This window comes from Pan troglodytes, chromosome 2 (assembly GCF_028858775.2).
Source record: "Pan troglodytes isolate AG18354 chromosome 2, NHGRI_mPanTro3-v2.0_pri, whole genome shotgun sequence".
In the NCBI taxonomy this organism is placed as follows: domain Eukaryota; kingdom Metazoa; phylum Chordata; class Mammalia; order Primates; family Hominidae; genus Pan; species Pan troglodytes.
This window is the reverse complement of record NC_086015.1, coordinates 109,158,832-109,186,212: the sequence shown is the minus strand read 5'-3', so window position 1 is coordinate 109,186,212 and position 27,381 is coordinate 109,158,832. Positions and strand designations below refer to the sequence as shown.

The window sequence follows — 27,381 nt, the reverse complement described above, 5'->3', positions numbered from 1 at the left end:
GTGAATGATTAATAACATATTTAACTTTTAGAGTATTATTGTGGTAGGACTCGCCAGTTTCTTGCTACAACATCTATTCATCCCTTTCTCTTTAGAAACAAACTAGAATTGTTATATTGCTTCCCATAATAAAAAACATATTGCCTTCCAGATTTTGCAGCTAAATTTGGCTATGGGACTAAATTCTGGCCTTGAGTTGTTTAAGAGAGATACTTGTGAGAGTTCTCTGAAGATTGGTCAAAGGAAACTAACTCAGATGGAAGATCCATTTGCCCTCCTGCCTTTCCTCTTAGCTTTTAGCCTGAAAATCAGTGGTGATGGCTGGAGAGCCAATAGCCATCTTGGAACACGACGTGATTCTGAAGGTGGGAAGCAAGGCTGGGATGGTACAGAATAAAGATAGGAACTTGGGTCCTTGAGAAAATTGTGGAGCCACCATATCTACCTGTAATTCCTACTTTCAGACCTTTTTCTATGTGTGAGAGATTTATCTTATTTAAGTCATTGTTATTTTTGTTGTTAATACTGTTGTCGTTAAGCTAGCATTCTAGTTGAGCCCAAGCTAGGACTCAGAGTCTGGTTATATCTGATGAGCCCCTAGATCAGCATCCCTCAATGCCAACTATTAAATGTAATGGGTTAATGATGAATGGAACTCTATTTCACGTAACAAAGAACAACTTGTTATGCCCAAATATTACGAGGTCATATTGCTCTTATTTCTCTCTAACCTGAGATTTGGGTCCATGTTCTCTATGAGAAATTAGAAATTTCTGTTGTGGTATTCTGTTTTTGTGTTAGGATCGTCACTGTAAATCTACTTAATAGTAAAAATAAAATCTTGCTTGGAATTGTGAATTAAATGAATTCTCCATTGTGCAGAAACAGGAACAGCATTATATTTTGTATGTAATACTCTTAAACAGTCAATTCATTTATTCAATTAATATTTTTGAGCTATTATGGGTTACATAAGTTATGGAGGGGCTTTGTTATTTAGTCAACTCATGTCCAATATCACAGGGGTCAGTTGTGAATTTGGAAAAAATAGAAGAAAAGAAAAATTAAAGCAAATGACAAAAGTCTAAATATTTTCCTCAAATAATTGTCTTTTTTTTCCTTAATGTCTTGTGTTTACAGACTGGAATTTAAGCCGCATTTTTCTAGATGGCACCAGCCTATTGGTACATATATTAATGTCAAACAGTAATGCTCAAATTACACGGGTTCACAGCTGTTTCTACATAATTTCTTAAGTATTCTTGCCACGAAGTCTCCCCCTCTTTTCTGGGAGACCTGGGGGAAGGGTCTCACATGTCCTTATGACCGATTTGCTCACGTTACTCACTTACTAGCCACCCTCGTGCTTACAAGATCCTTCATGTAGGAGCTCCACCATTCTGTCTTATGTCAGGATCTTCCAGTAGAACACTGCTGTCCCGTAATAAGGCCATATACATGTTCTTTCTAGGTTACAATTTCCCACACTGCTAACTGATGCTGTATTCACTGTAAACTGCACCCTACTGGGGACTGACTTGTTCTATAGAAATGAGGTGACTGTTTCTCTAGCCAACTCTGTCAGCTTGAAGTACTACTGCTTATGTCCTAAAGTCTCTTATGGAAACATTTCTTTGTCTTCTTATTTATAGTCCTGAAGCATGCATCTTTCATTGTGCTTTATCTCTTGTGTCTCTACTGGAGGCACCCGGGGTATGAAGTTTTATCCCAGCAGTTATTTATTCCCCGTGCACATTTACTTTTTCTAATAATTGGCAGGGAGGACTTCTACTGCTCCATCAGTTTATGACAGAAAACCAAACTGAATCCGAGTTTCAGCTCAACTGGGAACCCTGCTACACCAGAACTTAACCTGGATTCCAGATTGCTTGATAAAATAGCTAGTTGATGATAAGCTATAATTTCTTGACCACACACACACACATGCGTACATATGTACATACAGCAGTTCCCTTCATCCACAGGATATGCTCAAACCCACGGTGCACGCTTGAAATCTCAGAAAATACTGAACGCTATATATACTATGAGTATTCCAATACATACATACCTATGATAAGTTTATGAAGTAGTCACAGTAAGAGATTAATAACAATAACTATTAATAAAATAATAACAATATGCTGTAATACAAGTTATATAAATGTGGTATTTTTCTCTCTCTCAAAATATCTTTTTGTACTATACTCACCTATTTTCAAACCCTGGTTGTCCACAGGTAACTAGAACCAAGGAAAGTGAGATGGCAAATAAGTGGTAAGGGATGCTACCGTATCTCACATACATATATTTCAAAATATGTCAAACCATACACCTCAAAACTTGCAATTTATATCAACATGATATGCTTGATACCATAGGCAATGCCATTTTCTCATTAAGTCATCTCTTTCAGTTGCAAAACACCATATAAAAGGAATGGCACATGCTATAACATGTATTTTGGGTATTTTACATTTATCCAGATATGAATATAAGTAATATACTTAGTTATAATGTTCCCTTAAGCCACTGTTTCGCTACATGCTTCTACAAATTAATTCTTTTAAAATTTATTTTAAAGGTAACACAATTTTTTTCTTTTACAGTCTCCCCTTAGTAAATGTAGCTACTACGACTACGAGTAAAAGATATGGATGGGTGGAGGAGATATGGAGAGGCCAGCACTTTTGTAGATAAATGCAATGTGAAAACAAGGAACTACCCTTTAATTACTGGCACAGAAATAATGACAAGGAAACAAAATTACTTCCTGAATCACACTTTATCACCTGACTGGTTGCAAAGGCACATTTTTTTTTCTGTTTTCGTCAAATTAAAATCTTAACCATGTAAATTCAAGGCTGTAAAGGACAACTCAGGATCCTTCATCGTAATAATTACAGTATTAAAATTCTTAGTTGCTACAAAGTGGTTAGAACCATTGAGAAACATTTTATCAGGTTACGTGGTTAGAGCAAGATTTGAAAAAACAAAATCAAAAACAAAAAAACCCAATGTAAAATATCAGAACATCTGAGATGTCCAAGCTGAAAAGTGTAATAAACGCTATCAACTGTAGTGGAAAGAAAGTTCCAAAGTATGAAGTCCAGAGCAATTGTTGGTAGCATGAGTGGTGGGATTGAAGTAAACTGAAATAAATGGAAGGCATTTGTTTAACCTATGATATTGCTGAAAGACAAGTCCCAGCACAGTAGCTTTCTCCTTTAAAGACTAGCCAGATGTCGGCCTTTTTAAGAGCACAAAGAAGGGAGCCACAGAAAGAGGTAACAATGCTGGTAGAGAATGGCAGCTACAGTAAGGTTGTTTTTAAATGGATAGAAATCTATGTAAAGGTGACTCCGACAAAACACAGTAGCTGTCTCCTCCTCAGTCATTTAGGCAGAAACTTGCACTAAGTAAAAAGGTGCAAGGTATTTATCAGCAATTCCCATTATCTGGTACTTTTATTGCTTTGGCATGATTAGCAGAGACTGGCCAGCGTTGTCAACTATTTGCTTTTTCATCAGCCTGATGTTTGGTCTGCAATCCCTCTAAAACTAACAGCAAAAGAGAAACTCGGAAACTTGGGAAGTTTTAGTTGGCATTCAGGTGTCACCCCAGCCTACTCTCTGTGAGATTTATTCTGCATTTTAGAAGCTCGGTGGCTGTTGCTCTTTTTGATAGCCAACAAGAAACAACGTCATAGACCTGTTTGGCTGCTGTCCTGGGTAGAAGGGTTTGGCAGCCCTAGGGAGATGAATTTCTCCAGCGTTGGACCCGCCCAGAGCGGAGAAGCAACACCCTTCCAGCCACTACTCTGTTGCTATGAAACAAAAGACTAGGAAGGTAAGCGAAGCAGGAAGTCCCGCCTTTCAGCCCCAGATGGCTTTGGCTCCCGGTCCCGACGCTCACGCCCACCTGCCACCCCTTATTGGTTAGCTCCTTCGTGCCTTGCATCCCTTCGTCCATTTCCTTTCCCGTTTCCACTTTCGTTCCCGGGAGAGTCCAGGCCCCTCATTTCTCTCCGAGTCCAATTCCTTTCTGACGTGCTGCGAGCGGGCCTTCCTCTGGGGCCATTGTGTACTGTGGAGGACGTGGACGGGGCGGCAGCGCGAGGAGGACGGGCGCCTCCCGTCCATTGGCTGCACCCGCTGTCGGGCAGTGCGCGGTTGCGCGGCATTGGCTCAGCGGCGCCCGGCCCCGCCCTCGCCCCGCCCCGCCCCGCCCCGAGCCTGGGTCCTGTGTGTGCCACAGGGGTGGGGTGTCCAGCGAGCGGTCTCCTCCTCCTGCTAGTGCTGCTGCGGCGTCCCGCGGCCTCCCCGAGTCGGGCGGGAGGGGAGAGCGGGTGTGGATTTGTCTTGACGGTAATTGTTGCGTTTCCACGTCTCGGAGGCCTGCGCGCTGGGTTGCTCCTTCTTCGGGAGCGAGCTGTTCTCAGCGATCCCACTCCCCGCCGGGGCTCCCCACACACACTGGGCTGCGTGCGTGTGGAGTGGGACCCGCGCACACGCGTGTCTCTGGACAGCTACGGCGCCGAAAGGCAAGAAGGGAAGGGGTCGCCGGGGAGGTTCCACACTTCTTGCCGGCCCGGGGGCCCGGGGTAGCCAGGCGCGGGCCAAGGAGGAAGAGGGGACAGCCCTGGCTCTCAGCTGCCTTTGCCGCCGCCGTCCAGTTTGAAGTGGGGCATTTAAAGACCAGAACCCGCAGGCCGGGGAGGAGGGAGAGGGCGTCCAGGCAGACGGCGGTGAGGACTGCAGCAGGCGGCCGGGAGGCGCGTCCACCCAGGCGCCGAGCCCACAGTGTCCCTCCCGCGCCCTAGACGGACGGTGCTGCGGGCACGGGAGGGACACTTTGTCCCCTCCCAGTCCATCTTCCTCCTGCAGCTCAGACCCGAGGGGCCGGGAAGGGGCCTGAGCAGGGAAGGGACACAGGCGTCCTGAAACAAAGCTTTGGGTGAGGGCAGAGGCGAGGAGCCAGAGAAGTGAACTCCTCCTTTCCGTGGCCGCTCTTGTCATTTTTCTCTTTTCTCTTTTCAAATGGGCTATTTGTGTGTTAATTTCATTTGGTTCTTGGGAATAACGACTCACCGCGTTGATTTAAAGAAAGGTGTTCGTGTGTCCGTACTTGGTGGTTTTAGTGTGGGACATGTCCTGCGCTTTTGTTGACAACAGAGCTGTCCCTTACGTTTGTGTAGGATAATCTTTATGTTTATATAACTTGGAGAAATCTAACAGAGTGAAAGTGAAGTTTCTGCGTAAGGCTCCCAAAATGTATGATAGGACCTTCAGTTGTTCTGGTATTTTGAATTGGAATTAAGGCAGGAGGGGAAGAACATTCTGTTTTTATCTAGGTGGGGGAAACCTGTTTAAGTTTTGTTTGTTCTTTTTTTTTTTTTTTTTTATGAGTTGGGTATTAGTTCAGCCTTAGCTACTTGAAACGTGAGCATGATGCATCTTTAACTCTCAGTATTGTAAAAGCAAATCTAGGATCACTGCTCTTAAAACTACTGTGTGTAAAGATTGAGAGTGTAAATTCACAAGCTTATTGATAAAGATGAATCCGGAACTTTTGGTTTTGCTCTAATTGATGGAGGAAGATGCAGTGGGTACAAGTTAGTCTCTAGTTTTCTGGTGGGTAAATATTTTCAAAACCAACTAACTTTTCTTTTTTTAAATCTGCCTTTTAAAGAACTAAAATTCCAGATGGCAAACTCAATGAATGGCAGAAACCCGGGTGGTCGAGGAGGAAATCCCCGAAAAGGTCGAATTTTGGGTATTATTGATGCTATTCAGGATGCAGTTGGACCCCCTAAGCAAGCTGCCGCAGATCGCAGGACCGTGGAGAAGACTTGGAAGCTCATGGACAAAGTGGTAAGTTCTGTCTGACGTTGCCTGTGCGAAACACTATTCACTTTGTCTGTGGTTTCTCCAGATTTATTTATACTGTTAATTAATACCAACCATTGTTATGGCAACAATCTTTTGATTTCAATTCATCATTTTTCTTCAACTCTGTGTTTTTTGAAAAGTTGGATTCAAAGACTTTTTTTTTTTTAACGTTTCATCCTTTCTACTCTTTAATGTTCGGAGTTCCTCTACATGACTCAGTATGTAAAGTTTTACCTTTGGCTGCTTTTTGTTGGTGTATGGCCATAGAATGCTTGGAAGTGTTTGTTCTGTCTTCTGTGAGGTTGTGTTGCTCTTAGATAACAAAAGAGTACCAGCAGGTTATTTAAGTCTTTGACCACTCATGACAATCATCTGGTATGATACTGAAAATATTTACTGGGGAGAGAAACAGATTAGTTCTTAAGTGAAGAAGCAGTAGTTGAGGGAGTTTCCATTTTCATCTTTGAGAATTCATCTTCATTAAGAAACTTTTTTTGTTGTTAATGGGAGAGTTAACAGTTTCTTTCATCTACTATTCCATTTTGAAACAGGAAACCTTTCGATGGCACATTGTTTATTGTGAAAGGAAAATTTATGTTGGGGGTGGTGAGGCTGAGAGTATCAGAAACCTCTGTGGTTTCTGCATGTTGCTTTCAGACAAACTAATTTCACAAGAAGAAATCATGATGGGTGTCAGTATCCAGAGAAGTCAATCTGAATACCTTACAGAGATTTACTCAGAAACTGTAGCTGTCAGTATCCTACCTTACTAAGTATGATTATAAAATAAATTTAAGATGTAGCTTGCTGCTTTGCAAAAATTAATAATTCTTTTTTTTGAAGCAGTAGCACTGTCCTGGATTTATTAGTAAATGTTTGGAACACATTATGACTTTATTTCATAGATATCTGGGGCCAATTATAAGTTTAGTTGAGGCAAGACTAAGTATCTTTATAACTGAAGAAATGGAGGTTTTAAAAACAAATTTCTGTGTAAGGATGTGCCAAAGCATCCATGAAATCATGTGGTAACATTCATCTTTGCTTTGATTTGCTCCTGTCTGTAAATATTGGCTATAAAAGCCACTATCAGTAGTAGTAGCAATATATGAATGTGACAAGATTTCCATTATTTTCATTTATTCTGATGGAAAGGACACACAGATGAATGACTGGCCTGTCATTCTACAGGCAATGGTGCTAAATGCAGAGCCAGAATATTTTTGCCAGATAAATAGCCTTAGTTTTGGGCTTCAGTGTGACCTATTTACGCTTCTGCCAATTTATTCAAATTGTTATATTAAAGTGCTCCAGACAGAATGATGTCATAGTGTCAGAATATTGCAACTTGCTGCTTGGGGTTCAGTTTTGATTTTAGCATTGGATACTTTAGAATAAGGACTATTCAATTGGAAAAATAGCATATATTTGTCAAGCACAATGCTGCCTATCTTGTCTTTGCTAAAGAGTGTGCATTTGAAGGTCACTCTCACTGCCTAAATCATTAGTTGGGGTAAGAGAAGGAATTCAAGGTTTTTCTCTAACTTATCTGCTACATAAGTGGACAGCAAATGGTTCAGATTCTATAAAGGGGCTGTTCTTTTTCCCCCACCCTCCAACTTTGAGTGGTCAGTGTTTGTACATTTGTGTTAGGACATCAAATCAAAAAGATTTATATAAGGATGTGGTGAGCTATAGTTACTATAAAATCATTATTTTTGAAACATTAAAAATGATGTACACAATTTTGGTCTGTAACTGGTTGTTAACATAAGTTTTATTCACTTTTAATTATTTCACCATGAGTTATGGTAAAATAGATGGTTATTTGATAGTTAAACATCTGCTATTGTTTATTTTATTAACCCTTCTGTGGGTTTAGGTTTAGTCTCTCCAATTGAGAAACTTGACCCAACAAGGAAATCTATTATCAAAAGTCTCTGCTTAGTGGGATGTGGGTGCGGGTGTTGGCAAATGTACATTGCCTGTTTATCTTCATTATTTGTCAAAGATGAAAATGGTTGTGTTCATTTGTGAATGTACCCAGGGGCTTTGTGGAGAGAAATCGCATAAATTATTATGAAAGAATTCAGTACGTTTATTTTTACTGTAAGATACAGTAAATAGAAAGTCATTGATAATTACTAATTGGCAGTATATAAGTGTGTAGTACAGAAACATCCCCCTCTTTTGTTTATCTTTTCTTATTTGTTAGTGGTGAAGGAAGTGGCTCATAATATCAACATTGTCCTGATGATTACATCAGGAACTTTATTATTAGTTCTGAAGTTAATCCCTTGACACATTACCTTTTTAAAAAAATAACTGCAATAGCATGAATTTAGTTTGTGAATAACAGAAAATAGCAATTTTCAAGTCTAATTGGTAGGTATGTAAAAGGCAGAGTTAAGTGTATAGTTAATATTTTTTTCTTATGAAGCCTCTTTGCAAGGGTAGATCTTGGAAGTATAAATATGAACACAAGCTTCAATTTCAGTGTGTTTCAGCTACCAATAAAGTAAAATAACTATTTTTACAGGGAATAATGAAGCAGTCTTGGGTTGTAGGGGAAATATCTAGTGAGTATGTAGTTTTACCATTTCTTGGCCTCTGGAATTTAAAATGGTCAATTGAAATTCTTTCCAATTAATGTTCTGTTTTCAGAGGGCAGGCTTTTGCTCTAAGGTCACTGAGAATAGGAGAGCGTAATTGCTCAGTTGTGTTCCTTATAAGATGTAGAGTGTTTTGTAACAGAAAATCAGTAGCACAGAGTTAGCATAGTCTATGTTTTGAGGAAAAGAATAGTAGATAGTAGCATATCCCAAAACATCCCATTACAGATTTTCTGGCCTTAGCTCTGTGTATGTGTAATTTGATAGCCGACCCAGAAGCCCTCACATCAGTGGATGCTTATTTGATACAGTGATAGAAGTATTAATCATGAATACATATCTAGGTTCAAATGCGCCAGAATGAAATGTGGAGTCTGTTCTGAAGCTACTCAAGAGACAAGGTTTCTTAAACACTTAATAAACATTTTTTGAGGGCCTACTGTGTTTCCACTGAGTGCTCGTTACTGGGGATATGAAGCTAGACAAGACATAATCCCGCCTTTGACCTGTCAAGGAACTCAGAGAACAGTATCAGAGCCAAACACATAAATGGATAATTGCCATGTAGTATGGAAAGGGCTGTATTACAAACCCCAAGTACAGTGGGAACAGAGTAGAGAACATCCTCCTTGTTTTTCTGGCCAGTGTTCAGACAGTTTTCTGTCTGGATTCTGCTGGCCATTGCCTTTTAGGAACAGCATTATTGTGTTCTTGTTGGAAATGCTGAGGTGAGAGTAAGGAAATGATTACTAATCAGTATGGTTGGAATGATAATTTATTAATGTGAGGTTCCTGAGCATGGTTTTCATAAAAATCTTAGCCAGGTGATGGAAAATAGAAGAAACAATTTTCCATCTAATAGATACTAAATGTACTGAGCATACATGGATGCTTAGGAAATTAGAAAATAATTAATTGATGCTGAGGAGCAAAGCACTCTGAGTACCTGCCTCAAATTTTTGTTTTGCTGTCCTCGTCATTTATTTTAAATTACATTACCAAAAGAATTTAAAAGGCATTTAGGAAGCGATGATGCCCAGTAGGCTTTTCCTGCCTTTTGCCCTCAGTCTATTTAGTACATTTTTCAAGCTTGAAATATAATTTACACTCCTTTTAATTTAATTGTGATCATAATATATTTTAAAGTTTGTCAATCAAGGATGCTTGGATTATATATAAATATTTTAAAGAATACAAGTCAACTTTCTTTTCTAAGCTGAGTTCCTCATATCTCTGAAAGATATTCCATGTGGACTAAGACAGGTTTTAGATGCTTGTTGTTTGTGTTTACTAAGTTGGAGACTCTTACATTCCTAGAGCCTTAAAACCAGGGATATCATTCATTTGAATTATACTTCTTGACGTATTTCCTTTTCCTCACTGAAGTTGTTCCACCTTAGCAGAATCATGGGTCATGGTAGACTTGGTTAGGGGATAATAACAAATTGTCTGGACAGTTTTGTTTAGTACTCAGTTCAGTTTTGAATTTGTGTTGTGATAAATGAAGTGATCCCAAAGTTTGGTACATGACTTCTTAGAAAAGCTATTGATAAAGTGAAAGATTTAAAGAAATCATATGAAGACTTACCTTGGTTTATCCCTGTGATATAAGGCATTCATATAATTCAGGCCTTAATCAGTTAGTAGTCTTTTAAATATTACAGAATTTTTAGCATTGAGATTTTGAATCTATTTCTTTCTTCTTTTTAGAAGGTGCTTTATGTGCTGTCTGTTGATTTCATCATTCATTTATCAAATCTCAACTATGGAAAGACAGACATTTCCAAATAGCTATGCCATAGAGTAAAATGTAGTAAGTGCTTTAAGGTAGTATAAATAAAGTGCTGAGATGTAGTACGTGGTAGAGGTGAACCCTTGCTTGCTAAGGGTGAAAAGTTGGTGTAGAATGAAGCATGGAGGAGGTACTGTCCAGCTTATGGGTTGGATTCCAGTGAGATGGAGGACATGTTAGGTTGAAGGAATGATAGATTGTTGAGTAAGAGAGGGGAAGTTAGGGTAAGATGATAGAGGTTTTGATTGCTTTTGTCAAATAATTGTGTCTTAATTTATTTGGTAGAAAACCATTGAAGGCTGTTAATCAGGGAGGGAAAACTTCAGGGCTGTGCTTTGATAGAATACTTACTTGACTCTGTAAAGCTTGAATTAAGAGAAAAAAACTGAAAGCAAGAGTAATGATCAAGAGGAATTAAAACAGTCTGGGCAAGAAATAATGAAATGCTGGCCTAGATACTTGGAAGTAGGTGTAGCAAGTGTTGGTTCAGATGTGGGAGGCATTTTGGAGGTAAAATCTACAGGTCTTGGTGACCCCTTAGAATTAGTGGATGAAAGAGAAGGTGCAGTGAAAGTGACTCTTGAGGTTTTCAGCCTAGTTGACTCCGAAGGCAGTGATGCACTTAATGAGGTAAGGAACGTAAGAAGGAAAAGAGGAAGTGTGGGGGTTAGTTTTTGGCCATGCTAAGTTCACCGTACCAGAGTGAATTTCATTTAAAGTCAGAAAATTAAGTGTACAGTTCAAGAGAGAAGTAGAAACAAGAGACACATATTTGGTAGATATTCTCATAGAGATAGCATTTCAAGCTATATAACTGTCAAGAGATTTCGGAGGAAGAGTAGAGGGAGCAATTCAGAGAAAAAGTCAGATAATTGAATTCTGGGGAGATTGAGGGGTGTAATTAAATACCAGAGAAGGAAAGAGAATCCTACATAGATTAGTGATGAGAAAGGTAGAATTAAACCATAATGACATCCTAGGTACAAACAGCTTTAAGAAGAAGATAAAATCTGAAGTTCTGATAAAACTAAGTTCAGATTCAAGTGGAGAAAACCAAACAGGGTGAAAAGTTAAGAAGTCATTGAATTGTATGATTAGAGGCCATTATTGACCTTTGTGGAGCAGTTTAACTTATGTGATGGGGTGAGATTAAAATGAGTATGTGGATTATTTAAAAATTGTTCTAGAACTGTAACAACAATGAAAAGGAAGGGAGTTCTGTTAGCTTGAGGATTTGAACATCATTGAAATAACTCTCTCTGTGTGTGTGTCTGTGTGTGTGTGTGTGTGTGTGTATGTATGTGTGCACGCACCATAGGAGAGGTTCAAAGATTGGTGGGAAAAAAAAAAGATTGATGGGAAAGGATGTAGTTAGGGAATGGCCTAAGATGCAAGGGAAAAAGAAATAGTTGAAGCAGTAGCATTCTAGATTAAACTGTTGGAGGGAAAGAGTAGGAACAAGTAGAAGGGTTAATCTTGGCGGATAGATGTAACTTCTGCTTACACAGGAGGAAAGCAAGGGAATATACAGAGAAGTTTTGAGGGAATTTGTAAATTTTATATTGGGTTGTCAGGAAGTGATTTAAGGCATAATATTTATAATGTTTAAACCATGTTTTTAATTTTTATATCATGAAATATGCAATATATGTATTTTAACTAGTCTTCTAGCATTTAAGTGGGTAAATGAGTAAAAAATTAAAATGGAAATCAATTCTTATCTTTAATATTAAGTTCATCTTATTATACACTTGCTGTGACTTAAAGGATGCCACAGTGCTATTTTTATCTACTCTGCTTGGGCATATATTAATAATATTATTACAATTTTACTAAAGTTTTTTGTTTTTTGTTTTTAAGTATTTGTAGGTTGCTAATTTTTTTCAAGTAATGAAAGACACATTTTGAAAATATCCAACACATTTTATAGGTTTTTAACATAGTTACATTTAGATGATTGTTGAGCTTATATTATCTTACAGTATCAATGAGAAAAGTATTAATAGTTATAATATTCTACCTGTTAAAAGATTTAAAAAAATATTAAAGCCCTACGTCTTTTCCTGAGAGCCTCTTGGGTTTGAAGAAACCAGAGGATTCCATGTCAGCTGACAGGAACACTGACCTGGGCTTAGCCTTATTTCCTGCTTTTCTGCACAGAACATTCCAGGCTTTTTAAGGGTTTTAGGCAGCATGAGTAACTTTATGAGCTAAAAGAGCTTCTAAAAATCATGATCCTCAACAAACTGTTCAGTGCCCTTGGTCTAATTTTCATACCTTTGCAAAATCTGCAGGGATTTTGCCTTGTGATGGAATGTAAAATATGGAAGGGAGAAGAAATATTAAGAAGGAGATAGGGCTAACTATGTTCTGGACACAGTGCATAGCACTTTACATTTCCTCTTGTAAGAATTATAATATCCTAAGAGGTTTCCCGAAGAAGAACCCTGCCCAAGGTTGTAAAGCTAGTAAATGTTAGGGCCAGATCCTAGGTTTGCTTGATTCTAATGTCTGTGTTCACAGTATGAAGAGTGAAGCACACTGCTCCATGGAATAATATGATGCTTCCTTTTTCCAAAGGAAGTAAATCAAAAGGGCATTTCCCCTCCTCCACTTCCATATTTGATATTATCAAATTCTTCTCCAAATTTTGTACTCATTTTTAGGCAGCTTTATTCAATGTAGTTGTGGATATGCTATTTGTAATATAATTTTCCTGAGAGGTTCGTCCTTACCTTGTTTGCTTCCTCCTCCTCTTCCTCCTTTCTGCCATCAAATATTTGTTGCACATCTACTATATGCAAAGTTCCATATTAGGTGATAGAGAGAGACCAGTGAGAAAGACTGTTCTTCACCTTCAAGGAAGTTCCATTCTCATTTGGAAGAAAGAGAGTGAACAGAATACACAATTGATATTTTAATTACAACTAGTCAGTTCTTTAATGGTGCTTCTTAATGTCAATCTTCTGAAGACATCTTCGTGGAAAACCATAAAGGTCTTGGTAATTTTCTGTAAATTCAGCTGTGCTGGACTCATGATCAATTTTATATGCCAACTTTGTTTTGCCCAATTAATAATCTATTAAAAAAGTGTATTTTTATACTTTTTTACACTGTACATTTTTATACTTAGTAAAATACATTTTTATAATTTTTATATTTAGTAATTATTTGCTGCATTAAAATGGAAAGAACCCAAAGAACTCTTCGGTACCTGTTATTATAAAGAGAGAGATATATATATACTTTTAGGTAACTGTAATAAGAAACCTCTTCTAACATTTATAGGAGGAGGACAGGGCTTTCTTTCTTTTTTTTTTTTTTTGACACGGAGTCTCACTCTGTGGCCCAGGTTGGAGTGCTGGAGTGCAGTGGTGCGATCTTGGCTCACTGCAAGCTCCGTCTCCTGGGTTCACGCCATTCTCCTGCCTCAGCCTCCCAAGTACCTGGGACTACAGGCGCCTGCCACCACACCCTGCTAATTTTGTTTTTGTATTTTTAGTAGAAACAGGGTTTCACCGTGTTAGCCAAGATGTTCTCGATCTCCTGACCTCGTGATCCGCTCGCCTCGGCCTCCCAAAGTGCTGGGATTACAGGCGTGAGCCACCGCGCCTAGCCCAGGGCTTTCTATATTGTCTTTAAGAATGAGGCAGTTCACTTGAGAGTATATGACTTTATTCAGTATAACTGAATGCTCCATGAAGTGAGGCGTGCTTTATAATGAAAGTCTTACAGTATAGGCACAATCCCTTACTGTTGAAATTTTCATTTTATTTGGTAAGAGTTCTTTCCTTTGTTTCACAGGGTGGTTTGAACCTTGTTTGCAAGGAATGTACTATCTGATCTAATACATTTTTATTACCTTTTGGCTGGAAGTTTTAATTAAGGCGCAGTCAGAAAACTCTTTAAATGCAAGATTATTCCAAGAATAAGTAATGACTTTGAAAATTCTTATAGCATTAGTAAATCCTGTTTTTGTATTTGTGCTTTTGCTTTGATATGGTTGAATATATGTATCTAAATACGTATTTATGTATTGGAATGCATAGCCAATATATTAATAGTATATTTTTATTCATGTGAAACAACGCATGTACAGAGAGAGTCTCCTTAAATATTTCTAATACATTTAAGCAAATACAAAACTCAGTTGTATATTGGTATGGAGACAGTTCCTGATTCTCAAGTCCAGCTATCAGGGTTCTGAGCAGTAACCTTAGTTAGGTTCTAGTTCTGTATTTCAATATTGACATGTCAAAGGGAATTGGTCCTGGTAATTTCCAAATTTTTTGAGTCAATGGCTATAGTGGAATTTTCAGCCTAATTCCAATAATAAATGTTTTGCCTTTTAGTTCAACAGAAAAGAGCAATATTGCTATCGAACCAATTCTTTTATGCACCAATCGGTGCCCTACAAAGTTCATCATTTTATAATGTGACTACAGATTTGTTCTTTGTCAAAGCTCTTCTGTGTTAGTACCAAGCTTCATTCTAGGAAGCAATTTAGGTATTTCTAGAAGAGGTGTAACCATTTGAATCTGAACTTGACCCTGGTGGTGAGCTTGATTTTCTCTCTAATATACTGCTTTTAGAAAAGCAATTTTTCTTTCCTGGCTTTTGCAGCTCCTTGCACATAGCAGGTATTCAGTAAATATTTATTGAATGGAATTGAATTTGACCTGCTTAGAAGTCATAGTCCTGAAGTAGGGTTATTCATTTTTGGCAGAAGCTGTCATAAATCACAGGGTTTAATAGTAATCCAACTGATGAACTGCGCACTCAGTGGCATACAGTAGTTCAGCATTGTATGTTGCACTTTCCCAAGTGCAAATTTAGAAAACAGTTTAGCCTACAGGGCCTTGATGAACTGACTCTGGCCTATTTCAGATCTCTCGTACTACTCACTCACAGCCTTCCTTCCTATGCTCTGACCTTTTAGAATAACTGCATTTACTTCTCTCTTAACATGCTTGCTCTCTGGTGTCTCTTAAGCCTTAGCACACTCCTTTGCCTAGAATACTCCTTTTGGCAAATTTAAGTATGTATTTCCTGACACTCTTGGAGTGTCACACTCATCTCACACGTGGAGATGAGTGAGCTGCTGCTTTTCTCCTGTAGCAGTTTGTACTTGCCTCCATCATAGCACTAAATTCTCCTGTAATTCTTTTCCTAAGCTACCAGTCTTTCCCACTAGACAGCTGCTTGAGGGCAGGTGTGTGATTTATTCCTTTCTGTGTTCCCTAGAGCCTGAAACAATGCCTGCCACATAAATGTTTGTTGAATTAACAAATGGGTCCTGAAGTTTATGTAAATTTGCAAATGGAATAAAATAAAAATGTAAATGAGTTTAGCAGGGATCATTAATTATATGCCTAATTTTAATTAAATTGTGATATAGTTAGAAAGATCAGCCCAAGATTCAGAAGATACAAGCTCTTGTATTGGATTAATGATATTTTAATTGTCCCTTAATCTTTCTAGTTCTTAGTTTTTTTAAATCTGGAAATGAATGGATTGGGTGGAATCTTTACTAAGATCCCTTAGAGCAAGAATTACATTGCTCTGAAGTTAATTATAGAGAACTACGTCTCTTCTGCCAGACTCTTTGCATCTCTTTGAATCAGGAAGTATGTTCTAGTCATCTATAATTTCGTAGCTCTAAGCTCAGTACCTGGCATATAGTAGTTCAAACAATTTCCACCTGATAAAGCAATAAATTCCCACATGGAATTACAGTTTTAAATAAAGCAAATGAGAAAAACATTCAGATAAAGAATAGTGAATTAAATATTTGTAAAACATAAACGTTTCTGTCAAAGAATATTTATGTGGAATGTCTGGAAAAAAATACCTGACAGAAATTTTGTATGTATCAGTTAAAAAGTTCTCTAGTAGAGGAAATGAATTTGAAGCTGCCTGGTCCCCAAACTAGAAGAAAATAATGTATCAGTCTGTGACATGTTACACCAAGTTTTATGTTGCTGAAATTAAACTATGCCTGCTGTAGAATGTTGGTGGCAGTATTCTTGGTATTTATGTATACTTGTGATAGTATTTTTGGTTTAAATAATTTAAAAACCATATTCTTTTTCAAGCAGGATTTGTTAAATAATTGGCATATTTGGGACTTAATCTTTAGGACAGAATGAACTCTGATTATACTAACGTATCACATATTAAAAAGGGGGTAAAAAAAGCTCTGTCAGCCATTTTCACTATACTTTGTAAAGATTTGCTGTTATTTAGTAAATGAGATGACATCTTACCTTTCCAAGGACTTTCTTGGAGATAAAAATACTATTATTACTTTTTAACTAAGCCTATACCTTTGGATTATTAATTTGAATACTTGATACTTTAGAGTTCAATTGTAAAAATAAAGGAAATAATACAATCAAACTATTTGTGAAAAAAAATAGCAGTCAACCAATCCATTAATTTGTTGGTTATATACTCAACAATTCTGCTTTAAGGCATTGTTTACAAAGAGGAAGAATATAAGATCATGCCCTGGGTTAATGTGAAAAACATCTTAAATTAGAGGCTGATGGTTGGAAATTTGAACCAGATTTTTCTCTCCATCTATTCCCCCTGAAAAAAACCCTGATCCCCAGTGATTTCTTTTTTTTCTTTTTCTTTTCTTTTCTTTTTTTTTTTTTTTTTTGAGATGGAGTCTTGCTTTCTTGTCCAGGCTGAGTGCAGTGATGTGATCTCAGCTCACTGCAACCTCTGCCTCCCGGGTTCAAGTGATTCTCCTGCCTCAGCCTCCTTAGTAGTTGGGATTACAGGCACCTGCCACCACACCCAGCTAATTTTTGTATTTTTAGTAGAGACAGGGTTTCACCATGTTGGCCAGGCTGGTCTTGAACTCCTGACCTCATGATCTGCCTGCCTCGGCCTCCCAAAGTGCTGGGGTTACAGGTGTGAGCCACTGCGCCTGGCCAATTTCTTTAAGAAAGTAAGTGTGATAGTGTGTATAAGAGTACCCTTTAAATTTGTTAGTTCCTTGATTTATTGTGTTCGTTATCCTTGAAGTTGTTATAGTTCGATTGTTTATTTGTCCCAGGCACTTTTATGGGTGCCCAGAGGCAGATCCATGTTTTATGCCCCCTGAAACTTACATAATTTGAAAGAATCTTAACAAATATAAAGAATACGAAAGTACAAACATCAAATTGTTTATGAAAGTGAATTTTTTTTAGAATGAGAAAAATCCACAGAGCACTATAATTTTTAAAAAGCCGGTATATCTACAAGTGATTAGAGAAATAATCTAGACTAGTTTTTGGCTCTGTACATTCTATACTTTGATTATCTTCCGTTACCGCATATACTTCCAGTTTTGGGTGCCATGAAACACATTCAAATTGCCAGATTTGAATTGGATTTCACTGTTCCCATGGTAGGCTAGTCAGCATTGTGGGCACCTCAGGTATTTCTAAAACCATCTTTTAAAAAAAATTCTATTACAGATTTAAAAAATATTGTATTTATTTAAGGTGTATAACATGATGCTTTGATATATATACACATAGTGAAATGGTTACTACATCAAATAAATTAACATATCCTTCACCTTCCATAATTACCTTTCTGTGGTAAGACCATTTAAACTCTGTTCTCTTAGCAAATTTTCAGAATACAGTATTATTAGCTGTAGGCCTCATGCTGTACATTAGATCTCCAGTATTAATTATCCTACATAACTGCAAATTTGTACTCTTTGACCTTCTTCTCTCCATTTCTTCCCCTCCCCATCCCTGGCGCCCACCCACTGTTCTACTCTCTGTTTCTTTGTTGCTTAACTCCTTCTTTTAAGATTTTGCATATGAAAATGAGATCATATATTAATAGTATATTCTTTCTTTGCCTGCCTTATTTCAGTTTCATTGGGATTGCTGACAGTAATTAAACCATTTTACAGGAGTGACTGTATGCCTCACATATACCTTCCACTAAACCCAAAGTAAATGTGTCTTCAATTCAAATTTCCATTAGCCAGATTCCAAAAATACCCACAGCCACTCCAGTGCCACCCAACAGGAGGCTTTAGCCAATTATGTTTAAGATATTATACTCTTAGGCCGGGTACGGTGGCGCACACCTGTAATCCCAGCACTTTGGGAGGCCGAGGCGGGTGGATCACAAGGTCAGGAGTTCGAGACCAGCCTGACAAAGATGGTGAAATCCCGTCTACTAAAAATATAAAAATTAGCCAGGTGCGGTGGCAGGCACCTGTAATCCCAGCTACTTGGGAGGCTGAGGCAGGAGAATCACTTGAACCCGGGAGGCAGAGGTTGCAGTGAGCTGAGATCATGTCACTACACTCCAGCCTGGGTGACAGAATGAGACTCCGTCTTAAAAAAACAATAAAATAAAATAAGATATACTCTTGTCAATTTTACAAAAAAAAAAATACAACGAGGGCCTTAGAAGAGAGCCATGTATCTTTATGATCTTTATGTGAACATTTAACCTTTTGTAAGAGTGCTGTCCCATTACACTATATAATGCTATTGTGCAATTCTCAATTATTTCATTTGAAAGTTATTTATGTAAAGAGTTGATTATGCCCTTTCTGGAGGGATAAGAATGTGGTGGACTAACTTACTCTTGGCTAAATCACATGAACATGTAGAAGTGAATACATTAGTTGGATTACTACCTTCTCTGGCCGGCAGAAGGTACTTTCAGTTCTGCAGGCAGCCCCTGAACGCCCCAGTGGTTGGGCAGCACCTGTGATGGGATGACTGAACCGTTATATGCCACATGTTTATAGGCGTGGTAGACAGTATGGGGAGGTGGAAAAGACTGGTTCTGACCTGACACACATTTACTACTTAATAACTCAGTTATTCAAATTGCACCTCTTTGTTTTATTGTCCTCGGGGTTCAGAACAGTACACCAAAATGCTAATTAACAAACTATGAGACAGCAACAGCTGGGAATTCAATGTAGTAAAATAACATATAAATGTGAGACATTGGTTGTCAACAGAGAAGGCCCATTTCCTCATTTTTATTTAAAAAAAAAGACTATCAGTGATGTACAGTGATTAGCATACTGGAGTTCTTTTAAGCTATGCACAATGAGGTATCTTAGAATTAAACTTTAGAGGTTCAAAATAAGGATATGATATAGAAAAGATTGAACGGTAGGAGAACAGAATAGGATTTATTTATATTATGACAAACGTGACTATCAGTTAATAAATTGGAGATAGTAAGTTAAGATCATTATTTATATTATGGAAAAATGAAGAAATAGGACATGGTTCTCTAACTTTTAAATTTTTCTGTGAAATAAAATATTATGATTTATTTTATTTTTATCTTTGTTTTTAGGTAAGACTGTGCCAAAATCCCAAACTTCAGTTGAAAAATAGCCCACCATATATACTTGATATTTTGCCTGATACATATCAGCATTTACGACTTATATTGAGTAAATATGATGACAACCAGAAACTTGCCCAACTCAGTGAGAATGAGTACTTTAAAATCTACATTGATAGCCTTATGAAAAAGTCAAAACGGGCAATAAGACTCTTTAAAGAAGGCAAGGAGAGAATGTATGAAGAACAGTCACAGGACAGGTAAGAAGAATATTTCAGATGTTTTGGTGTAAAGGTCATTTATGTTGCTTTTTACTTAATAGTTAACCTAAACATCACCATGTAATTGTTTTGGGGTAAATGTGAGTCACTTTGTATATAGTCCTGTGGTGCTTAACGATGGGGATACTTTACAAGAAATGCATTTTTAGACCATTTCATTGTTGTGTGGACATGATAGAGTGTACTTACACAGAGCTAGATGGTATTACCTACCACACACCTAGGCTGTATGATGTAGCCTATTGCTCCTAGGCTGCAAATCTATACAGTATGTTACTGTACTGAATACTGTGGGCAGTTGTAACACAATGGTAAGTATGTGTGTATCTAAATATACCTAAACATAGAAAAGGTATGGTAAAAATACTGTATAAAAGGCCGGGCGTGGTGGGTCATGCCTGTAATCCCAGCACTTTGGGAGGCTGAGGTGGGCGGATCACTTGAGGTCGGGAGTTCGAGACCATCCTGACCAACATGGAGAAACCCTGTCTCTACTAAAAATACAAAATTAGCCCGGCGTGGTGGCACACGCCTGTAATCCCAGCTACTCGGGAGGCTGAGGCAGGAGAATCGCTTGAACCCAGGAGGTGGAGGTTGTGGTGAGCCGAGATTGCACCATTGCACTCCAGCCTGGACAACAACAGCGAAACTGTCTCAAAAAAAAAAAAAATACTGTATAAAAGATAAAAATGGATAACCTGTAATAACCTGTATAACATGCATGGAGCTTGCCAGACTGGAAGTTGCTCTGAAAGTGAGCGAGTGAACGGTGAGTGAATGTGAAGGCCTAGGACTGTTACTGTACACTACTGCAGACTTCAGAAACATTGTACACTTAGGCTACACTAAATTTATAAAAAAAATTTCTTTTCCAATATGAACAGCCTACTGTCACATTTAAACTTGATAAACTTTTAATTTTTTTTAACTTTTTGACTCTGGTATTAACAATTAGCTTAACAAAAATATTTTCTTTCTATATTACCCTATAAGCTTTAAAAATGTTAAAAAATTAAGTTTTAAAAAAAATTTTATAAACTTTTTTGTTAAAAACTAAGACACAAACACACACATTAGCCTAGGCCTGCACAGTGTCAGGATCATCAATATTATTGTCTTCCACCTCCACATCTTATTCCACTGGAAGGTCACACAATATGTAACTTTTTCAGATTGGCTTCTTTCACCTAACAATTTGCATTTTAGCATGGCGCAATAACATGCATGGAGCTATCATCTGTGATAATAGTGCCTTCAGGAATACCTCCTGAAGGACCTGCCTGAGGCCGTTTTACTGTTAGCTATTTTTTAATAAGTAGAAGGAATACCCTATAAAATAATGTTAAAAAGTTTATAGTGTAGTAAATACATCAGCTAGTAATATAGTCACTTATTATAATATCATTATCAAGTATGTGTTATGCATAATTGTATGTGCTATGCTTTTATGTGACTGGTGGCACAGTAGATTTGTTTACACCAGCATCACCACAGACATGTAATATGTTGCACTATGACCTTGTGACGACTATGACATCACTAGGTGATAGGAGTTTTTCAGTTCCATTATAATCTTATGAAAGCACTAACATAAATGCAGTCTGTCATTAACTGAAATGTCCTTGACTGAAATGTCATTACGGGGTTCATGACTGTATTTGCTTTTAACATTAATAGCTTTATGTGAATTTACTTATGATAGTAGCTAGATCATGAGACAGTATTCTCAATGTTTTAATAGACTTTATTTTCAGAGTCATTTTAGGTTTACAGGAAAATTATTCAGAAATTACAGTTCCCATAAATCTCCTCTGCCCAAGCAGTTTCTCCTGTTCACATCTTGCATTGGTGTAGTGTGTTATAGTTGATAAACTATTGTTGATACATTATTATTAACTAAAGCCTAGAGTTTACATTAGGGTCCACTTTTTGTGTTGTGCTGTTCTGTGCTCCATAAATGCATAATGTAATGTATCCACCATTACAGTGTTATATAGAATTGTTTCACTGCCCTAAAAATGCCCTGTGATCTACTTACTGTCTCACTTCCCCCCCTGAACCCATGGCAACCGCTGATCTTCTTACTGTCTGTGCAGTTTTGCCTTCTCCACGGTGTTACATAGTTGGACTCACACAATATGTAACTTTTTCAGATTGACTTCTGTCACCTAACAATTTGCATTTTAGGTTCCTCCATGTCATTTCATAACTTGGTAGCTCATTTCTTTATGCCACTGAATAATACTCCATTGTGTGGTTGTATCACAGTTTGGTTTTTCACTCACACCTTGAAGTACATCTCGGTTGCTTCCATTTTTTGGGTAATCATGTATAAAGTTGCAATAAATATTTGTGTGTAGGTATTCATGTGGATTTAGGCTTTTAACTCATTTGGGTAAAATACCTAGCAAGATTGCTAGATTTTCAGGGTATGCATAAGTTTAGAAAGCACATAAGAAACTTTAAAGAAAGTTTGTAAGAAACCCCTTGACTGGTTCCAAAGTGGCTCTACCCTTTTTCATTCCCACCAGCAACGAATGACAGTTCTTGGTGCTCCACATCCACACCAGAATTTGGTATTGGAGACAAGTGTTTTAAAGACATAGTTTGATTGAATCTGCGGATGTGGTAGATGTGGGTGGGAGATGTAACTTCCATCTGTGTATTTTGACTTAAGTGAGAAACTGAACTGGGCTGGCAAGGACTGAATTGACATCAACCAAATCCTAATTTTATAGCCAGGATTCTTCATTTAGATATCCTCATTCAAGTTTATTGTTTGGCCATTCTAATGTTAAATTTCAGGATCTATCTTAAACAAAATAAGGAAAATGATAGAGTTTTCCATTTCTGGGCTATTTTAAATATATATGGAATATTCATGATAGTGATAGTTTATTTAGATTTCCAAATTGGAAAACCAATATTAATGAAAATATATAGTGTCTTAACATGTTAGTTAAATTTTAGTGTGAGACTCTTAACCTCTCTGTATTTAGTTTTCTGACATAGGAAAACCTTTAAGAAACCTCTAATATTTCTTTCAGGTCAGAAAAACTGGCCTCATAGGGTTGTAAAATAGAAAATTCAGTTATGGAGGTATGTGAACTCTAAATTTTCTATGAATACTGGCCAAATACCCATAACAAGTAAAACCATCAAATTCAAACATAAAAAACCCTCTTCCAGATGTAAAATGGCATAATTATATATTTATAATTTATAATTTTCTCTCGCAATTAGAGATGAACCCAAACATACTCGTAGACGTCTAACCAATTATGTAACTTTGGGCTCGTCACTTAATATTCTTGGGCCACAGTTTATTCATCTTGAGGGTGGTGAATCTTCCTGTTGCCTTTTAGCATTAATTAATGCTTTAAAATTCTCCAGGAATAACAAGAGGAATTTGAGTTGCCACAGTGTGACAGAAGTAAGGTAGAGAAATATTATAGTGATTGTTTATTCTTGTACACTTTTCAAGAAGTGCTAACATCTTGGGAAGTCAGATATTTATGTTAAATTTTTATTTTTCACATTGTATTTCTGCCATTGACCTAATAAAACTAAGTTCTTTACAAATGTCTTTATAATTCTTTTTTCAAATTTAGTAGTTTTGAAATTCTTCCTGATCCAGCCAAGTCATCCATTAAATTTTACTCTTTAGGGTATCAGTACATTGACAAGGCATATAACTCCTTTGACTAGGAATTTGAGTGGATACAGTGTTTTAATTGGATGTAATCATATATGATGTGGTAAACTTGTATCCCACTTTTACATCTTCTGTGGAAACTTGAAACATTTTCTAACCCAGTAGATGTTTTATAATTTCCATTTGATAATTTTGATAGTTTTGCTTATGTGGAAACATTTCATGGGAGACATTTAAGTTTTGATTGATAATGTATAGATTCCCATAGATTTTGATAGCTCTCACAATGCTGACTATTCACAATGAGGTCACTCATTCTGTGTATTCTTGCCTGCATTTTAAGTGTCCAAGTGAATTTTGTTCACTGTCCTAAATGCAACCCTAAGGCAAAATTTATTGGTTTCTATGCTGATATAGCATATCCTTAATTGGATATTACTGTTATCCTTGTTCTGTTTACTGACAGTGTTCTGTGGCCAGCTGTGTTTATGCAGAATTTACATTTGATAAATGTTTCATAACAATTCATAATAATGTACCATTCTTGGTACACCATAACAGGCACATAAACTTTCGAACTGTGTTTCTTTTTCTAGTAATATATTTGGACACATTCACTTCTAGGTTCCCTTAGGATTCCAAATGCAAACTGAGTCTAAAATGTGCCATTGCACACGGAGCTCTGAGGCATTTTGCTCTACAGAACACAGAAGAGTCTTCTTAGCATGTTTTCATTTACAGAGTGGCCTCATTGTGAATAGTCAGCATTATGAGATCTATTGATCTATGAAAATCTATACATTACCAATCAGAACTTAAAAGTCTCCCATGAAATGTTTCTACATAAGCAAAACAATCAAAGGTAGTTAGGCAACAAAGTATATGGTTTAGTAGAATGACTCCACCTAATCGGTATGACAACGCTGGTTACTGGGAATATTATAAATTCACTACAGAATTGTTTCTTTGATTCTGTAAGTAGCTCACTAGGGACATTACTATAATTGAGCTAAAAATGAAGGACAGTAATAGTAGAAACAGTAATTTGGAGTTAATTGACTTAATCAGTATTACTTCATGTGATTCTGCCCGCTTTATTGAAGAAATTGTGCTGGATGAGTACATGAATCAAAATGCATATTTTAATGTTCCTGCACCTCTGTTGTGTCAACAATAAATGCGGATTGTTATAAATTTAAGGGGAGATGAGAAAAAATTTAGGTGTCAATTCTGAACTGATTGCTTTTTAAAATTTTAGTTGATTGTTAATGATGAATGAGTAGCCCAAATTTTAAAGCAATTTTATATAAATGTAATAAATAGAAAGATAAAGAAGTAAATGGCATTCAATACATTTCCTAGTTACTTAGGTCCTGTGTAGAAGGAGAGAGGTAGAAATTATAGTCACATAATTGTATATGCTACTGAAATAAATATTTAGGGCACAGTGAAAGTCTTTTGCCTTGAGAGTAGATAATGATTTCTAGTAGAGAAAAGGCATGAGCAGGCTGCATGCCTCCCCCGACTGATACAGTAAACCTTCATCTTTTATATCATTTTTCCCAAATTGTTGTTGTTGCTGGTGCTCTGTTGTTTTGTTCTTTTTCTTTCTTTCTCTTTTCCTGCAAACAGTTCAATGTCACACTGAGTTGGTGCTACTCCAGCTGGGTGTCTAAACCATTCTGAGCTGACATTTCTGGGAAGAGTAATTCAGTGATTTCTGGCAAGCATAAAGCTTGCATGTGTATGTGTGTGTATGTGTGGAGAGAAGGAAAGAACATGTGGAGAAGTCTGTAGTTTGAAGCACAGAGAAAAGGAAAAACTCTAAGTATTATATTACTTAAAGTTTTAGTGGCACAAGTAAAAATGGATGTGAAGGTTGTCATTGCTAACGAATGTATAATTGATAGGAGGCATTTCTATGATTTGACTGGCAGTTTCATCAGTTAACCATTTTAATAGTAAAATTTATTTCTTCTGAAAAGTGTGTATTAATCAGCTGCTCTGCAAGGTCTGGTGTTGGCCACTGTGTTTTTTAAAACACTCAGATGATGGCCGAAGGATACTGAGATTTTCCCTATTTTTGAACTGCTTGAGTGAGCCAGGGTGCTACAACCCATTTTCCCCTCCTACACACTGCTAGACAACCACTGGAAAAAAAAAAGTCAACTGAGGTGGAAAAAATAGCTCTGCCTTTGATAGACTGTGAAGAAAATAAAGATTAACAAAAGCTCTGGCCAGAGAGGAAAACATAGATGTTGCCTTAACATTAACATTAATGTCATTTCAGAGCCTTTGAATCATGCCTTAATAACCAGTGTTGTAGAAAAAATAAATGACAAAATGGTGTGTGTGTGTGTGTGTGTGTGTGTGTGTGTGTGTGGTGGAGGGTTACATGTTCTGTAGTTAAAAAAAGTATTTGACATAGAAAAATTAGCTCTAGAAGAAGCTAGCCTGTATTTAAAAGGCTTCAGGAGCATCAGGCAGAAATATTTTTCTCCATTGACTGTTTGGCTAAACAAAGAATAATTTGTAATCTGCTCCATTAATAAAGTGCCTTTCCCCTTAAAGGACTACAGATCACTATGCTTGCTGTTTCTACTTGTGTTGGTTATTTACAAGATAGTGTACCAAAAAACATTTTGCAACTGGTACGTTGAAGATACATGGTTAAAAGTTGAATCAAAAGCAACAGCAGCCACAATAATAACAAGAGCAACAACAAAACAAAAGCTGCAAACAAACCTACTTTCTTTCCTTATATTACTGTATGACATCATTGCTTTGAGTAAAGAATAAAGTAGTATTAATTTAAATGCTTAAATTTATATTTATACAAATGTTGATAGCATGGTCATTGAAATAGTTTTGCAAGTCCTCATAGGTTTTCAGTTTACCATATAAAGAGATTGATCTGTATGTGTAATTTGTGCTTTAAGTGGTAGTTTTAATAGTTACTGGACCTCACAGTTTAATGGGCATGTTTATAATGCTACATCAATTACCACATTTTCTCATAGTCAGCTCTGTATATTGTGAGAAGAAAATGAAAAAAGTGCTGTTTAACTAAGTACAGGAATGTGGAGCCGGGAAATCTCATGCTCTGATGCCATTTCTTCTCCCAGTGTTCTTTGTAACTTTGGTTGGCTTTCTGACTCCAATTTACATTTTTTCAGTTATTAAATTATTTTCTGGTTATTCATAACATTTTCACCTCAGACATTTCAATATCACAAATGAAAATTAAGTTGTTTCAGACTAAATGCTACTATTGCTACCTCAGTCTGTTAATATTTCAACTTTAGTAGTAGTTTCTATAGTAAAAATATTGTTTTTGTTATTATAACAATTATTTGCAAGATAATCTTAAGGTTTGTCTTTTATAAATAAATTATACTATATTGGATATCTATGAAATATGTAATGATACATGAAAGGGAATGGCTTATATTCATCATTAAAATAATTTTACATTTAAAAAATTAACCTAGTTTTTCGGTTTCTCCTTTTTTTGTTTACTAATGGTGAAAATTGCAATTATTTTGAATTTGATGAGGACAAAGGACAAATTGCAAGTAGAAAATATTTCTAAATAAATCAAAATAGGCAACTAATTTCTTTTGAACACAAGTATTTTGATATAAACATATACATTTACTCATTTTTTCTATATTTGTTTGCATTCAAGGCATTTTTTCCTTTTAAATGGGAAACTAGAGGAATGAAAATATGAATTTTTGATACTTCAAAATAATAATTTTTATCTTGGATTCAGAAGACAAATAGTAATCAATCTCTTATGTAGAAGTATGTC

At 36.8% G+C, this 27,381-nt stretch overlaps 1 protein-coding gene across 21 annotated transcripts in view; it reads left to right on the top strand.

Annotated features, from left to right (window-relative positions):
• Positions 1 to 3,326: 3,326 nt before the first annotated feature.
• The window catches only part of CBLB (Cbl proto-oncogene B), a 212,095-nt gene continuing 188,040 nt past the window's right edge, over positions 3,327 to 27,381 (top strand). For 4 of the 21 annotated variants that reach the window (XM_016941590.3, XM_009446090.4, XM_009446089.4 and 1 more), the window contains exons 1-3: positions 4,098 to 4,543; positions 5,692 to 5,873; positions 19,641 to 19,891. In XM_016941590.3, the coding sequence (XP_016797079.1) occupies positions 5,706 to 5,873; positions 19,641 to 19,891 (419 nt within the window). In that variant the 5' untranslated portion in view covers positions 4,098 to 4,543; positions 5,692 to 5,705. Of the gene's footprint in view, positions 3,850 to 4,097; positions 4,544 to 4,714; positions 4,957 to 5,691; positions 5,874 to 19,640; positions 19,892 to 27,381 lie in introns of those variants that run through there. The other 17 variants (XM_063806105.1, XM_063806104.1, XM_063806103.1 and 14 more) reach the window with 9 other exon arrangements.